This window comes from Pituophis catenifer, unplaced genomic scaffold, assembly GCF_029215685.1.
Source record: "Pituophis catenifer annectens isolate HBS135680 unplaced genomic scaffold, rPitCat1.0.hap2 SCAF_1, whole genome shotgun sequence".
Classification (NCBI taxonomy): Eukaryota; Metazoa; Chordata; class Lepidosauria; order Squamata; family Colubridae; genus Pituophis; species Pituophis catenifer.
Window position 1 is genome coordinate 53,044,601 of NW_027256881.1, and position 16,067 is coordinate 53,060,667.

The 16,067-nt window shown below is 37.5% G+C and overlaps 1 protein-coding gene across 1 annotated transcript in view; it reads left to right on the forward strand.

Annotated features, from left to right (window-relative positions):
• The first annotated feature begins 1,241 nt into the window (after positions 1 to 1,241).
• The window catches only part of XDH (xanthine dehydrogenase), a 67,724-nt gene continuing 52,898 nt past the window's right edge, over positions 1,242 to 16,067 (forward strand). The window contains exons 1-7 of the mRNA XM_070932428.1: positions 1,242 to 1,376; positions 7,574 to 7,631; positions 9,833 to 9,929; positions 11,047 to 11,155; positions 11,390 to 11,516; positions 11,854 to 11,915; positions 13,913 to 13,978. Of these exons, the coding sequence (XP_070788529.1) occupies positions 1,329 to 1,376; positions 7,574 to 7,631; positions 9,833 to 9,929; positions 11,047 to 11,155; positions 11,390 to 11,516; positions 11,854 to 11,915; positions 13,913 to 13,978 (567 nt within the window). The 5' untranslated portion in view covers positions 1,242 to 1,328. The remainder of the gene's footprint in view (positions 1,377 to 7,573; positions 7,632 to 9,832; positions 9,930 to 11,046; positions 11,156 to 11,389; positions 11,517 to 11,853; positions 11,916 to 13,912; positions 13,979 to 16,067) is intronic.

Below are 16,067 nucleotides of genomic sequence, written 5' to 3' on the forward strand. Positions count from 1 at the left end.
GTTACTTTGGTGCTCTTAACTGGCCAGCCAGGAAGGAAAAGTTTTATGAATATTAAATTATCATCTAATAAATCAGTTCATTAATCCATTATGCCTAGTGGATGGTCTATGTCTCTATGTTTGAACATCTTCCTGTTCTTTTTCATCTTCAGTCTGAGATGCATAGACTGAAAATACCAAGGATGAAACTGAGATATTTGGCTTGCAGAACATGTACTCTGTACTTGAATTTATATTGTTTGGATCATTAGACAGGCAGGGATGAAGAATGTAGAGGCCATTTGGCTACAGTTATTTTGGGCTACACAATGGGTTAACAGGAAGTTCAGATGAGAAAATATTCTACTTTCTTTTTCAGCATTAAGTAGAGTGGGTAAATGTTTAAAGTATTTTTAATCTCTCTAACTTTCTTCCACCAATCTCAAGGTTGCCAACAGGGTGTCAGGCAATCAATCATCCAGGTGGTAAACATAACCAAGTCTGATAAATTTGATCTTGCAAAAGCATAATTGCCCAAGATGAATGCATTAATTTCTTTTAATTAATTACGAGGATTTGAGAATTACAAAATCAATTGAATGAATATATCTAATTTGTGTTTTAAGTTACATTCTAATTATATAGTTTATAAGCACAGATACCTCAGGTTCAAACAGCTTTTTAAAAGCGAAAGTTGAGAGAAACTAACAAAGTTATTGTTAGTTATGATGATATGACACATTGGTTCTAAACTGGCATTAATTACCCCCAATGGATATCTGAGCATATCAAATAGAGCAATTTGCAATTGCTTGTTTGTGTGTCAAGAATCCAGTCTGGACAGCTAGTGAAATAATAGAGTCTGGGCTCTTTTTAATGGAGGTAAGGACATTATTCAAGACTGAGAAAGGAGGTAATTGGGTCAAATAGTTTAAGAACTGCTACTCTAGAATCAGTTATGGCAAAGATATGTCACAAGTGGAAGAACATAAAGAGCAGACTTTAATTTCGAGCAATCTTGTCCTCCTGTCAAAGTTTGGCTGCCTGATCTATAGAAGATTGCATCTAATTTCATGGCACAGAAGTGGGTGGAGACTACTTTTTTTTCTGGTTTTCCTTTATTAACTTTAGGAGTATGAAATCCCAGCCAAGTGAAGCTGACACGCCTCTGGGTGGTTCTTTTATAACTTGGACTCTTCCAGTGTTGCAATATAAGATCAAAGATTCCTAAGAACTTCTCATATTGCCTGTTTTGATATCTCTGGGACTGAGGCTGCAGCTGTGTTGGGCAACTTTAGAGAGTGTGATCCAGGAATTTATCCCTATTTTCCATTCAGAAGAAGTACAAAATGGCCCCAGAAAAGAATGAACTGGTCTTCTTTGTAAATGGCAAGAAGGTAGGAGAGAACCCATGTTTCTTATAACATTTCTTCTTGCATCTTAGTTCAGGGATTATTCCCATGGCTCTTTTCCTTCTTTAGCAGACGGCAAAAGCATTTCTCAAAGGAGCAGTATTGGATTTAAGATATTTCTTTAAGATATTTACTGACCTATTCAATAAATGATAGAGGAATGAAGAAACAGTGATAGCTGATGAATAGCTGTCATTATGGCAATTGGGGGTGGTTGTTTTAGAAAACAAATTAAACTTTTTAATGGATCCAATGTTTCTTTGAATCAAAAAGGAGGAAAAAGCAGAGCATTTTTCAGGCAATTTCTCTTTCATTTTTGCATTGATAAAGATCTAACTGAAGTCAGGGACATCACTTTTATAAAAGTGTCATTCATAAGTTAGTGCTGAGCTCAATAAACCCTAATAAAGCTGAATTAAAGAAAACTGAAGATAACAACCAAAGTAAGACAATTAATGCAATCTCACCTGCTACATAGTAAAGTATGTAATCAAATAAATAACATATATTTTCTTGGTTGCCTTCAACTTTTCCTGATCCTGATTTTCTTTGGTTGCTTTTTAGTTAGCATATTAACATCCAAGATAAATTGAATTACAAAAGTATTTCCCCTCCCAGAGCCCTATTTTTCTGTTTGACAGTGAGATTAAAATTTAGTGATTATCAATAACAAATGGGCTCTGTGCTGTAGCTGGAGGAACAGGTAGATTATTCCATTCCTGATGAATTTCAGAGAAAAACATACTGTATTGCAATGTCCTGGTTTGCTCCAGAAAATTTTACCACCAGACTTTGCATAGAATTTGCTCTGGCTGCCAGGATGTAGTTCATGAATTGAAACATAGTTAAAACCTCCCTTTTATACCCCCCCCCATTATAAATAGCTTAGAATTAGATTAATCTCATACAGCAAGGTCAAATTCTGCTTTTATGGCTGAGCATCTGACTGATGCTGGCCTTAAAAAAAGATACCCTCAACAATTGTTCTACCATAGGGCTGTCTTCAGAGGTAACGAATGGGGCACAGACAGGGTGGAGATTACGTAGCTTGCATCAACAATGTATACAAAGTCACTGTTCTTCCTTCCTTAAAAACACTGTGGTTTTTAAGGAAGCTTTCCATATGAATTAATCTTTAGTCAGAGGAGAATATTGTTTTTGCCCATGCATAATTAAACCGGAGATCAGAATGATACAATCACCACAGCTTCTTTAAATCTCTGTAGCATTTATCCCAACAGAGGTCTTTTCTTTTCTCTTGTCTTTTTCTAACCATGAGCTTCCTTGAAATAAAGAGAAAGGTGAAGTCCTGTTCCTATATCTTTTTGTCCTATCCCAATAGATCACTGCTCAGAAAACTGTATGCTTTGCATGTAGAAAAGACCAGCTCAGCCCATAGATCTTTAACCAAAAAAGCTTTACCAGACATCTGGAAAAGATCCCCTTCCCCTTTTGAATTCTTCAAGAGCTGCTAGCAGATCAAGCAGAATAGGAAATATGTTCATAGTTACCTCATCTAGATGCTTCTAGAGCCATAATGGCGAACCTATGGCATGCGTGCCACAGGTGGCATGCAGCGCCCTCTCTGTGGGTATGTGAGCCGTCGCCCCAGTTCAGCTCCGCTGCACATGTGCGCGTGCCTCCCGCCGGCCAGCTGGTCATTGGATCTCTGCTGCACATGTGTGGGGGCAGGGCACATGTGCAGGGCCCGCACACTCATTGCATTTTGGGGGTTCAGGTGCTTGCGCATGCATTCACATGCACGCATGCTTTGGGAACTCAGTCCAGAAAAAATTAGCCATCACTGTTCTAGAGCCTTCCTCTTCATGAAAACAATTCTGGCAGCATTCACAATGTACATCTTCTTTAGAGTGTGGTCCATTGAAAATCACACTGAGGCTGGAGTTGAGGTAGATGGAGTCCAAATCCCTGTTAAGAATATATTTGATGACAGATTAACAACTCATGATACAAAATGTGCAAAAGTGTTTGTTCCAGGCTTTTATGGATCTAAACATTAACTGAAACCCTTGCAAATCCTCTCCCCTCCCCCCTCCCTATAGTAAGTTTTACATCAGCCCTGTCTCTTCCATGAGTCAAAAATCCTCTGAAAGGGTGCCAGTATTGATTTAGCAACTCAACCTTGGGAAAAGGTTGGCAGATAATTTGGATTACTTGCTTCATAAAATGAGTCCACACTGTAAGTAAAAGATGCATGAGTTCTGTGACAGTCATTTTGACGTAAGCGGGCTTTGTGGTGCAAGTTTGTTCAGATCCTTCAAAACCCACTGCAGCATGGAAAGATGATGAAATGCTACCAGAAGAAGAGGCACAAAGTAGAGCTGGAGCATTTCAGCAAACTCTGAGAATGAATTGACCGAGAGTTTAGGATAGAACACGATATATTGCAGTTGATGAGAAAGGCTACCTTGTCTCTATTTTTGGCAGCCTGGTAAATAACTGGTATAGTTTTCTGCATGTGACTTCAAGGCTACCATGATGAGTGATAGGAGGATTTGATAAGATGTAAAAAAACAGGCCAAAAATAATACAGTCCATTTAGTGATTGTTCGGAGTTACAACAGCGCTGAAAAAAGTGACATGACTGTTTTTCAAACTTACGACCCTTGCGGCACCTCCAAAGCCACATGATCAAAATTCAGACATTTGAAAACTGCCTCATATTTATGACGGTTGCAGTGTCCTGAGGTCGTGTGATCACCTTTTGTAACCCTCTGACAAGGAAAGTCAATGGAGAAGCCAGATTCACTTAGCAATTGTATTACTAATTTAACAACAGCAGTGATTGAATTAACAACTGTGGCAAGAAAAGTAGTAAAATGGGAAAAAAATTATTTAACCACTGTCTTGCTTAACAACAGAAGTTTTGGGCTCAATTGTGATCGTAAATGGAGGACTACCTATATTTAGTAATCTGGCTATCATTTGAAGTTCATTAAGCATTTAACTTCTCAAACCAACAGTCAAAATCATACTATTTTTCCATTTCATTATAACATGACTGTGTCGCTTGTATTTGACTGGAAATTTTTGATTAGTATTGATTTTGTAAGAAGGTGATATAAAAAGAAAAATAGCTACTTCAATCAAAGGAGGACCATATGCATTTATTTTACCACTCCTTATACACTTAATGTCCCAATGATGTATTACACGAATGGCTTGACTTGACTTTGTTTGAATACATAAGCATTAAATCAGCTTTCCCAAAACAGGTGGCTAGAAATTATGAGAGTTGCAGCAGTGGTGGGTTTCAAAAATTTTTACTACTGGTTCTGTGGGTGTGGCTTGTTGGGCATGGCATGGCTTATTGGGCGTGGCTTGCTGGGAGTGGGAAGGATACTGTAAAATCTCTATTCCCTCCCCACTTCAGGGGAAGGTTACTGCAAAATCCCCATTTCCTTCTGATCGGCTGGGACTCGGGAGGCAGAGAATAGATGGGGGCGGGGCCAGTCAGAGATGGTATATACCGGTTCTCTGAACTACTCAAAATTTCCGCTACTGGTTCTCCAGAACTGGTCAGAACCTGTTGAAACCTACCTCTGAGTTGCAGGCCCTACATATGTGGAAGGAACTAGACTGGGGAAGTTGAGGGGATGGGGGCAAACCTTTTCCCTTGTACCTGATAGTCTTGGTGGAAAATTGATTTCCCATTAAATCAATGGCAGTAGCAACAAGGGTTTTTTTTGGGTTAGAAATGTAGCTTAGTCCTGATTCAGTTCTTATGTGACAAGTAGTTCCTGTAAAATGATAACAAATGAACGTGCAGGAGGAAATAGATTTTGAAATTATGATCTTGTTGTTTAACGTGTATTATACTGAGTCTTGCTGGATCATCCCAAAGGTTTATGCAATCCAGTCTGCTTCCACAGACTGTCGTTACCTCCCCAGCAATTATTATTGAATAGCACACTGCTACAAAATATTATGGCTCTGTAAAGTCAGTATCAATTTCCTCAATCTCCTTTAAAGAAGCTTCCTTAACTAATCGCCACATTTTATGGCAGTAAATTTGCGATCCTGTTGCAAACAGTAGTAAAGATAAGTAGAACCCACCCCTGCAGTAAACCAAATTATGCCAAGAAATGTGCATTTACCTATCCTAAATGTGCATTTACCTTTTGCCAGTCAAAATGAACATTAACAAATACTTAATTTGTGTTACAGCATCATCACCACCACAACTTAAAGTACACAGTGAACTTCTTCTACACAAACATAAGAAATGTGCTGAGATAATCTGTTAATAACGAAAGTAATTCAGTACCTTGTCAGGAAGAGAAGCAAGCATAGGTTTTTGATTTTTTGACCCGGGATCAAAGTTTTCAACTGAAAAGCAGTTTTATAATTGATTCTAATCCGAAAAGGTAGAAATAAACATTATTGTTAATAATTAAAACTAAATTGGCTAGAGTTCAGCAGGTCAAAATTTTCTCCTGCTCAAGATCTTATACCCCACATATCACTTAAAGAAACTAAGGTAGAAAAACTGCATGTTTAGTCAGTAGCAATAGGGGGGCAATTTTTTTTACTACCGGTTCTGTGGGCGTGGCTTGGTAGGCATGGTATGGCTTCGTGGGTGTGGCAGGGGAAGGATACTGCAAAATCTTCATTCCCACTCCACTCCAGGGGAAGGATACTGCAAAATCTCCATTCCCACCCCACTCTGGGGCCAGCCAGAGGTGGTATTTGCTGGTTCTCCAAAGTGCTCAACATTTCTGCTACCAGTTCTCCAGAAGCTGTCAGAACCTGCTGGATTTCACCCCTGGCCCAGGCCACCCAGCACCTTGAAACTGCTCAAATGGCCCAAATTATAGCTGCCATTTTAGCCTATTATACCCAACCTTTGTCGTTCATTTGTATTTTAATTTACTGCTGTACCACTCTAGAAAAGGAGTTCACTTAACCATGAGTATGCAATGGCTATCCATCTGTCTGGGTACATACAATCTACTGAACTATAGCTGATTAACTACAGTTAATTTGGTTCACACAATCTACTGAACTATAAGCTGATTAACTACAGTTATTATGTATATGATGCAAAATTAGGCACTGTAGATATTTAATAGCTTAAGGGAAGAGTTTCCAGAGAAAGACATTGAAAGTAATCAGGAATCAACAAGAAGCACTATTACAGAAAAATGCTGACAAATAACTCAATTAAAAATCTGGCTTAAAGGTAGAGCAAGAATGGAGTGGCAAGAAAAGCAAGTAGGAGTTCAGTGTAACTGCACCATAAAATCTACCTTGAAGAGTAAATGAACAACCTGACTCAGTGTCTATCAGTCTTGTACTGCAATTAGGGAGGAAAGTATGCTTTGTTGGCAGAACAGGTAGTGCCATCCAGATCTTGGTACACTGGATGCTCGTGACTGAAAACCTAAGCTTTGGTGCATAGAGCACCTAGTACGCTACACTGGACCGGGGAGACAAAGTACACTTAATTTGTGATTTCTAGAGATATTTCTAGCCCTCAGTACATGACAGGAGGTGTTTAGTACAATATTTTTTTGGTCAAACGTAGTTGATTTTTATTCTACAATTTCAGTAAGAATATTGCCCATTTATTTAAGCTGAAATTATTCTTTCTACTAAACAGTAAGACTATTAACACTTAAATCAAAACAAGGAAACATATAAGAAACCTTTTTAAAAATGAATAATTAAAGGCACCAAAACCTGTTTGAAAGCCACCGGAAATGTAAATATACCTTGAACTGAGCTTAACTCCTTGTGACTGCATAAACATATCCAAAACATTTGCTTGGCAGCAATGCAAAAGTGATTTATTATTGTCATCTTCCACAACTTGTTTTGACTTTCTATTGTCTTGCAACATGTTGGTGTCTCCTATACAATATTGATCAGGCCTGAACCTGATTACTTCCAAAAGTCATTGTCATCTGCAGCTATATATTGTAAATGCTATGTAATTTGACCTCAAGGACAGGAGTATTTCCTTTAAGAAATGGTACTTAGTCAAAGAGATTGGGTGTTTGTGAAATTCACTCACAAAGGGTAGAATGTTCTGACTTCTACAATGTAATCAGATACTGATGAATGATATCAGTTTGTTTGTTTCTGAAATCAGCTGCAACATACCTATATATTTATAGTTAAATGTGTTTTAAGAAACTATTTTTCTTTTTTCTTTTTAGATAGTGGAGAAGAATGTGGATCCAGAAACTACTTTGCTAACCTACCTTAGAAGGAAATGTATCTGAGCTCAAGAAACATGCACTGTATGGAATTTAAAATAGTCCATATATTTCCAGGTAGCCTAAGGATTTGGGAGCAGACCAGAGTACAGTAAAATAAGTTTTAAGATTTCTGAGGATTCCATGCTGTTAATTCTGTTAGTCCCAATATTTCTAGTGTTGCCAGAATTAAACTGAATGAAAGCACATTCACAACTGATAGTAAAATCTCTGGGTGAGAAGATGGATAAAATGATCTTCTGCCTTGCATTGGATTAGTACAAAAGAAGCTGAACTACTTCTACATTCCTATGTTGGAAAATTAATGCCTAACCTGGAAAATAGCATGGCTTTTTTCTAATCAAATCTGATTTCAAGATGAATAAGCAATGCCCCATCAACCACCCAACCTCTCTTACCTTCCACTTATCTGCTGATCCTTATTATCAAGTCCTAAATTCTTCTATATAGTCTCAGTTATCACCAATTGCAATAACTGTTATGTTATAGTTACAGTTGGCCATTACTGGAGGATATGAAGGATGACTGCTCTCCTTCCAATTTCTGTTGCCTGACGACAATCGTTTTCCTAAGAACTGGCATTCCCTTTGCTAAAATACATTTCCCGGATAACGTAATAAGGCTTCAATAAACTGCCAAACAAAATGCCAGGTGTCACAAAGATATCTTTACCTTCCCTTTTCTCATGAATAAACTCTAGTTGTGGTCACAACCCTAACCCTAATCCAACCACAGACTAACAACTACATTTAAATTGCGAAAATCTAGCTCAGGCAATAAATGTGGTTTTGGAGCTCAGAAATCTGGATTGAGTGAACCTAAATGAACCATTAGCACGTATGTTTAAAGAATGTGGCTGTTGCTGGAATCTATCTTCTGTTGTAGGAATTGATTCAGGGCTTCTTTCCTGCAGTAACTGAACCAGGGAATTCAGTTTGGATATCAGAAGTTCAGGAGATGGAAAGGGATAGGCTAGCTAATTTAAGGGGATCGATTCAGGGTTTGGATTAAGTAAGATTTCTCTCTTGTTTAAAATAAGTAGCATATTAATGCTTATATCATAGTTAATCTTAGATGCTGAAAGAGAGACCAGGAAAGAAGAGCAGACTAATGGGGAAAGTTCATCCATTAGGGTCCAGTTTATTTGTTTTTCATAAAAAGTTGAATAGCGTTGCCGTGGAAAAATAATTGCATAGTACTAATTACATTAAGAATGTTTCCAAGCAGAACATCATATATTTTACTAGAAATACACATTCCTTGACTTCTATGCTGGAGAATTAATGCCTAATCTGATTTTTTTTCTTAGTCCTATGTATAGAACAAATAAATATATCTAGTGCATGTAAATCAATTATTCCCTTTTCACCAGCTGATCGTCTCCAGGAATTTAAAAAGGATAAAATTGTATTTATTTAAGGATATATGCACAATTGAAGTTGGACGTATTACTCACCAAGCCATAAAAGAGGCATATTATGAGACTTCCAGCTTTGTATGCAGTTTTATACACAACCCATTAAATTAGCGTAAACTCTCAAAGAGCCATCAACAAAAAACACTGATTAGCAAAAGGCGGCTCAGAACTGATTGATTTAAAGACTTGCTTGAAGAACTGGAAATGAGAAGGCCATGTGCCATTATTGGCTGTGCTTCTTGACATACCAACCAAATAAGTTAATAATTGGAGGCTGTATTCACATCACTTGCAAAAAAAAACCCCCCACCAGCCAAGGCCCCCCTGTGAGGGAGATGAGTGGTTTCTAAATATGATAAATAAATACATTAAAAGATATGATTTGTTTTAATCTTTATTAGCTTTTGTGCCTTGATGATTTTGGTTACTTTATGATTTCATATATTCTGTGAATCCAGTAATCAAGTTAAACATGATTACATGCTGTGCGAACATAGTTCAGGAGTTTATAGCCAATTTAGTCCAGTCTTGCTCAATAATTGTGTGTGTGTGTGTTTTTTTTAAAAAAAATCAATTGATTAAATCCTATACTTAAAAATCAGTTTTCCCACCAGGGAATACATGTGAATAAACCCAGATAGTTTAAACAAAAAGGCAGATTTTTTATCCTGCTCTTATGAACTACAATTCAAGCTTGTTACCAGGTCCACAGACTTTCAGTGATAAAGGACTGTATGTGATTAGCCATGTTGGTACATTTTCCTTAAGCTCTATCCTCTTAGTGGGCTTGTGTGGAACCAAGCTGGGCTGTGGAGAAGGAGGCTGTGGTGCTTGCACAGTCATGATTTCCAAGATTGACAACTCCCGAAACAAAATCATGTATCCTTTGTACCCCATTCACTAAGATGGAAGAGGTCTTGAATGTGGGCATGCAGAATTTGTGATAGACAGGGTAGATGCTGGATATCTGAGAATATGTGTTTGTCAGAATCAGTCTGTCCCTCTTGAAACTTCTTTGTAAGTCGAAAAAAGATTGCATGCAAGAAAAATTAAATATTTCACAAAATCTTTGCTTCCTGTCCCTTGTACAGATACTGTATGTGTAAGAACTATATGAATATATTGTTGGGCCATAATTTATGGATTATTAGTAGGAGTCTATGGAGATTTTCAGTCATCCAGGTCATAAACCTCCAAGTGGCTTCAACGTCTTTCTAAAAGAATGCAATGACCAGCTATCTGCAAGGAATATAAATCTTTCCATTCCCCACCATCCAGTCAGAGCTGAAGAAACTTCTTGGATAAGAAGTGAAACATCTTCAAAGAAAAACAAGAAAGCCCAGTTGCCTCTTGAAAAAAGCACCTTTGGGACTATTATCAGCAGGACAAACTTTCCCCAACATTTCTAATCAGCTAAATTTTAGCTTGGATTAGAAGACTTCCAAGATCCCTTCCAGCCTTATGGTTTTGTGATTCCAGAATTCCTGAAGTTCAATAGGATTTAAAGTTTCAACATTCAAATCTTGTCTAACAATTTTGCTAATATTTTAGTACTATTGAAGCATTGGATAGCATTTATTAAAATCACTGTGCTTTTTCAACTCTAGTGTTTTAGATTAATATTTGCCAAATTTCAGTGAATGACAGTGAATTATGATCATCTGAAGGAATGATAATATCATTGCCTTGATGTCAGTTTATTCTCTTTCTCATTTACCTTTCACATCTTTATCCAATAATGGTGTTGGTAATCAGAAGCTACATCTTTTGGCCAATGTTTGCATAGGATTTCAACTTTCATCAGGCCCAATCAGCATAACCAATGGGGAGATGTCATCTTCCAAAACATTGAGATGATGCCTATGTATCTACCTCTTTTCCAGTTTCAGTATGAGATAGCCTAATCCCGAACATTGGCTTTCATTGATTTTATTGTACTTCTTTAGGGAAATGAAGATTTTATAAAACAAGCAACTTCCTTAATTCATTTCTTCAGCCATTATTCTGCAAATGCATGTTTATTCCCTATCTGTGCTCTCCACCATGTAGCTGTAACCACTGTTGAAGGCATCGGAAGCACAAAGACAAGGCTGCACCCTGTACAGGTAAACTGGGAAGATGTGTCTATGTGTTAACAAATGCTTAGGTTCACAGATTAAATTAAGTTACAGTTCATTGTATGAATAATTGGCAGTTCATATAAAAACCCAAAGACCCTACTATTTATATGTAATGTGATGTATGAATCAGACCAGACACTCGTGTTCACATCTGTCACTAAAAGCAAGTTGATTAGTTGATTTGTCATGGCATATTGTATGAACCAATTCTTCTTCTAGGAGAGAATAGCCAAAAGCCATGGATCACAGTGTGGTTTCTGCACTCCTGGGATTGTCATGTCTATGTATACATTGCTTCGTAATCACCCTCAGCCTAGAATGGAAGAAATTGAAGATGCTTTTCAAGGTAAGATTGCCAGACACGGTAGTCCACAACTCCCATCTTTATTGGCACAATTACTTTTCATCATAGAAGAAAGCAAGTAATACATTTGAAAATGATTAGGTTGATCTCTCATGACTTGGTGAATTTGTTGTCATGTCTTTTGACACTGGAATCCTGCTTTCCAAAGTTATCAAAGCCCCAGAGACAATGATTCTTTTCTCTATTGACAGTTTCCTTTCTTGGAAGAAAAAAAAAGAAGAATTTCTTCATGGTAGATGAAAAGCAAAAACTAAAATAACTTTCTTTCCATTATGTTTTACATGCCTGTTAACTTTTTCAACTTGATTTGGCAACATAGGAAATCTCTGCCGCTGTACAGGATACAGACCCATCCTGGAGGGGTACAGAACATTTGCAAAGGTGAGGAGCTAAAGATAAAATGTCTTGGTGATGAAATCAGACTGACATTTCCAAGTAAATGTGAAGATGGAATCTGCTTTGACTTCAGCTAAAGTTCTGCTTACTTCATAGCCATGTCTATGTAGCTTACTTGACAACAGTACTGAAGTAATTTGCTACTATCTCCTACTGGGTTGGTTTTCAATTTCAATGCTGCTCCCTATGTTGTCTCCATAGAATCACTGGGATAATCTATGTGTTTTAATATGGCTGTACACCGCCCTGAGTCCTTCGGGAGAAGGGCGGTATAGAAGTCTAATTATAAATAAATAAATAAATAAATAAATAAATAAATAAATAAATAAATAAATAAATAAATAATCTTGAGTTTTAAAGGCCAATGATACCCAATTTTGTTTCTCATTATCATCCAATTCCAAGAAAATATTCTGGAACATTGCTGAGGTTTGGAAAATGGGCTCAATGAGAGAACCTGCTAAAATTATAGTCAGACAAGACAGAAACACTGTTATCAAAAAACAAACAAACTGCATTTAGGGGTTACCCCTCAAGAATGATCAGAAATCACAATTGTTGCAAAAATAAGTAGGAAGACTGCTAACTGATTCGGAGGTATGGGGATTAGCTGCCCGTGTGGAAATCTACAATAATTGTTACTTGCTTGTGGGGCACAAGTTAAATATTGTTTAGGGCTTGACAATTTGAGGAACTGCTCTCCCAAGTATCAACCTGTCTGCCCGGGGATACCTTTTTGAAGATGTCCCTGTTGCTAATACATGGTGGAGGGTCTTCTGTGTGGCTCCCAATCTATGAAATGCTTTCCTTGAGGAGATGAATTTGGTCACTTTCTTCCAACATTTAGAAAAATGAGGAACACATATCAATTATTTGTTTACTATATCGATTTTAATTTAGATTTAATATTTATTTACATCCTGCTTTTATTATTTTTATAAATAACTCAAGGTGGTGAATATACCTAATACTACTTCCTCCTTCTATATTTCCCCACAAGAATAAGCCTGTGAGGTGAATTAAGGTGAGAGAGAGTGACTGCCCCAAAGTCACCCATCTGGCTTACATGCCTAAAATGGGAATAGAATTCACTGTCTCCTGGTTTCTAGGCCAACACCTTATCCACTAGACAAGTGATGGTGAACCTATGGTATGCATGCCAGAGGTGGCATGCAGTGCCCTCTCTGTGGGCACATGAACCGTCGCCCCAGCTAAACTGGGCATGCACGTGTGCCTCCCTCTGGCCAGCTGGTCTTCGGGTCTCTGCTGCACATGCGTGGGGGGAGGGTGCATGTGCTCCCCCCATGTGTGTGGGGGGCACTCAATCCAGAAAAGGCTCACCATCACTGCATTAGACAAACACTTTTATTTTTCATATTTTAATTGTATTGGTTTTATATTGTTTTTAGAATTGTAAGTTGATTTGATTTCTTGTATAATAAAAAACAAGGTACAAAATAAATCAGTAACTGTCCACTATGGGAATTAATTGTTGATTTGTTGTTATTGTTGTTATTGCCTTTAAAGTCTATCTTTTCTCTGAGAACTGAGGATAATTTACAATGGTATCTCTCCTGATTTAATTCTTACCTTGAAAGTGGATTAGGGTGAGAGACAATAATTGGTTCAAAGTCATTCTATAGTTGAATAGGGACTTAAAGTTCAGTGTCTTCAGTCCAAACCCTATCTTTTGTCCCTGACACTTGAATTTGATCCAGCACAACTCTTCAAATGTTTGCATGTTCTTTCATATGTGCTCCAGTTTATTTATTTATTTATTTATTTATTTATTTATTTATTTATTTATTTATTTATTTATTTATTTATTTATTTATTGGTTTGATTTATATGCCACCCTTCTCCGGAGACTCAGGGCGGCTTACAATGCGTTAAGCAATAGCCTTCATACTTTTGTATATACCTGCTTAATAGGGCTTTCGATTTATTTGGAAATATTTCTATATCTTCCTATTTCTATCTAGGAAGGAGGATGCTGTGGAAAACTAAAAGGAAAAGGTTGCTGTATGGCTGGAAAAGAAAAAAATGTGGTAAGTGGCATAAACCAGTTGGATGCCTTTCAACTTTTTAAAGTATTTCTGAAGGAAATAAAATATTTGTTTTAATGTTATGTAATTTCTTGTAACTGGATTATTTATCACTCTTGACATAGTGAATTTATTAAAAAAAACAATTTAAATACCACATCTCCCTCCCCCATGAAATAAAGAGAAATATAACTGTTGAGAATATTGGAGATTCTGTTAAAGACTCTCAGTGTCCTCATAATTATAATTCCAGGATTATTTGGAAACAAGTGTAAGGTCCCAAAATACATTTGAGTCACCAGAATGTCAAAGAGAGAGACTCAAGACGAGGCTTGCAAAAAAAACAGATTTTATTTATGGCCAAAAACAAAATACTGGGTGGAACTATATCCAGAACATACAGATACAATGCATGCGAGGAGATAGCCACACCTTGGGGAAGGTATGGCGTCCTTTTATACCCTCAGAGATGTCAGTTTAGTACCCAACTCTGGCCTCCCAATCCAGGCCTGTGCATTCCTTGTTGCCCTGCAAGGGGGAATAGAAACTTCCCAATTAGTCATCTTGAGCATTTCTTTGTTTACTCAATTGGCCACTTAGGCCCCCTGGCCCTGGAAAATAGGAGTCTATCCAGATCAACATAAATTAAGACTGAGGTGTAAATTATGCCTTGGAGATACGTACCATGCTCTTAGATGGCACAAGAAAAAAGCAGGGAGAAGATTGATATGGGTTCAGGTCAAATGGCAGGGACATATGTTTGACAAATACCAGATACATTACAGGCCTAATAACAGAATATGTTTGTTACAGGAGATACAAATATAAAGGCATAATATATGTGATACAAATACAAAGGCATATGTGTATTACAAGAACTTAATGGTTACAGAATCTAGTATACCAGTATATCATATCTTAGTATTATTTATTATATCCTTATTATTGTTTCCCTTCACAAGGAATGACTACTGAGCCTTTTTATGTATTCTGATTTGCCATATCACATGTTAAAAGCACTGACAATTAGGTACTAACTAATTTAGTGTCAGGGGATACAGTGGTTCAGTTAAATCACTGAGCTTGTCAGCAGCAAAGCTGACAGCTTAAGTTTGAGCCCCAAGCACCACATGAAAGGGTGAGCTCTGGTTCCTGTCCCAGCATCTGCCCACCTAGCAGTTTGAAAGCAAGCAAATGCAAGTAGATAAATAGGTACCACTTCAGTGGGAAGATAACAGCCTTCCATGCGCCTTGGTATATAGTTATGCTGGCTACGTGACCACGGAAATGTCTTCGGACAACACTGGCTCCCTCGGCAAAGAAATGGAGATAAACATTGCCCCCTAGAGTTGGACATGACTGGGCAGGAGAAACCTTTATCTTTTAATTTTAGTATAAGCCCTATACCAAGGGTTGGCAACCCGTGGCTCTGGAGCCACATATGGCTCTTTCATCCCTCTGCTACGGCTCCCTGTTGCTGGTCGGCTCCACAATTGATAGGCCTTTTGGTTAAGAGAGGTAGAGGAAAAAGGACACTGAACTAGGAGGAGACTCTATGGTGGGGGAACTAGACTTCCAGTCAGCTCCAGAATTGAATGGGGGGCTTCCGGTTAGGGCCTTTGTGGCTCTTTGAGTGTTTAAGGTTGCCAACCCCTGCTTTATATCATAAAATTTACTACTGAGTGAACATGTATAGAACTGCATACTTAGTGTGATTTATAATTACCTCCAATAAGACTTCCCCTTATTGGTGACAGTGGGATTGCTTAACTGGAAAACCCCAGTGGGAAGACCCAGTGAGATCTTCCTTTGGATTTAATGCAATGTGTGAAGTCAGAGGACTGCAGATCATTGAAGGGATTATTGTAAAATAAAAGAAGCAGAATATATTCAAACTCAGCTTTTGGGTATCTCATCTTTCATGCAAGAACATTTTACCCATGAGAAAGTTCATGAAATTGTCTTCCATTATGAAAGAAATTAAAAAAAATTATTTCAACAAAAATTCTGTGTGTGTGTGTGCGTATGACATAATTGCAAATTATATAATTACAATTTCTAAACATTCTGTTATTTGTATTACTTGGAAAAT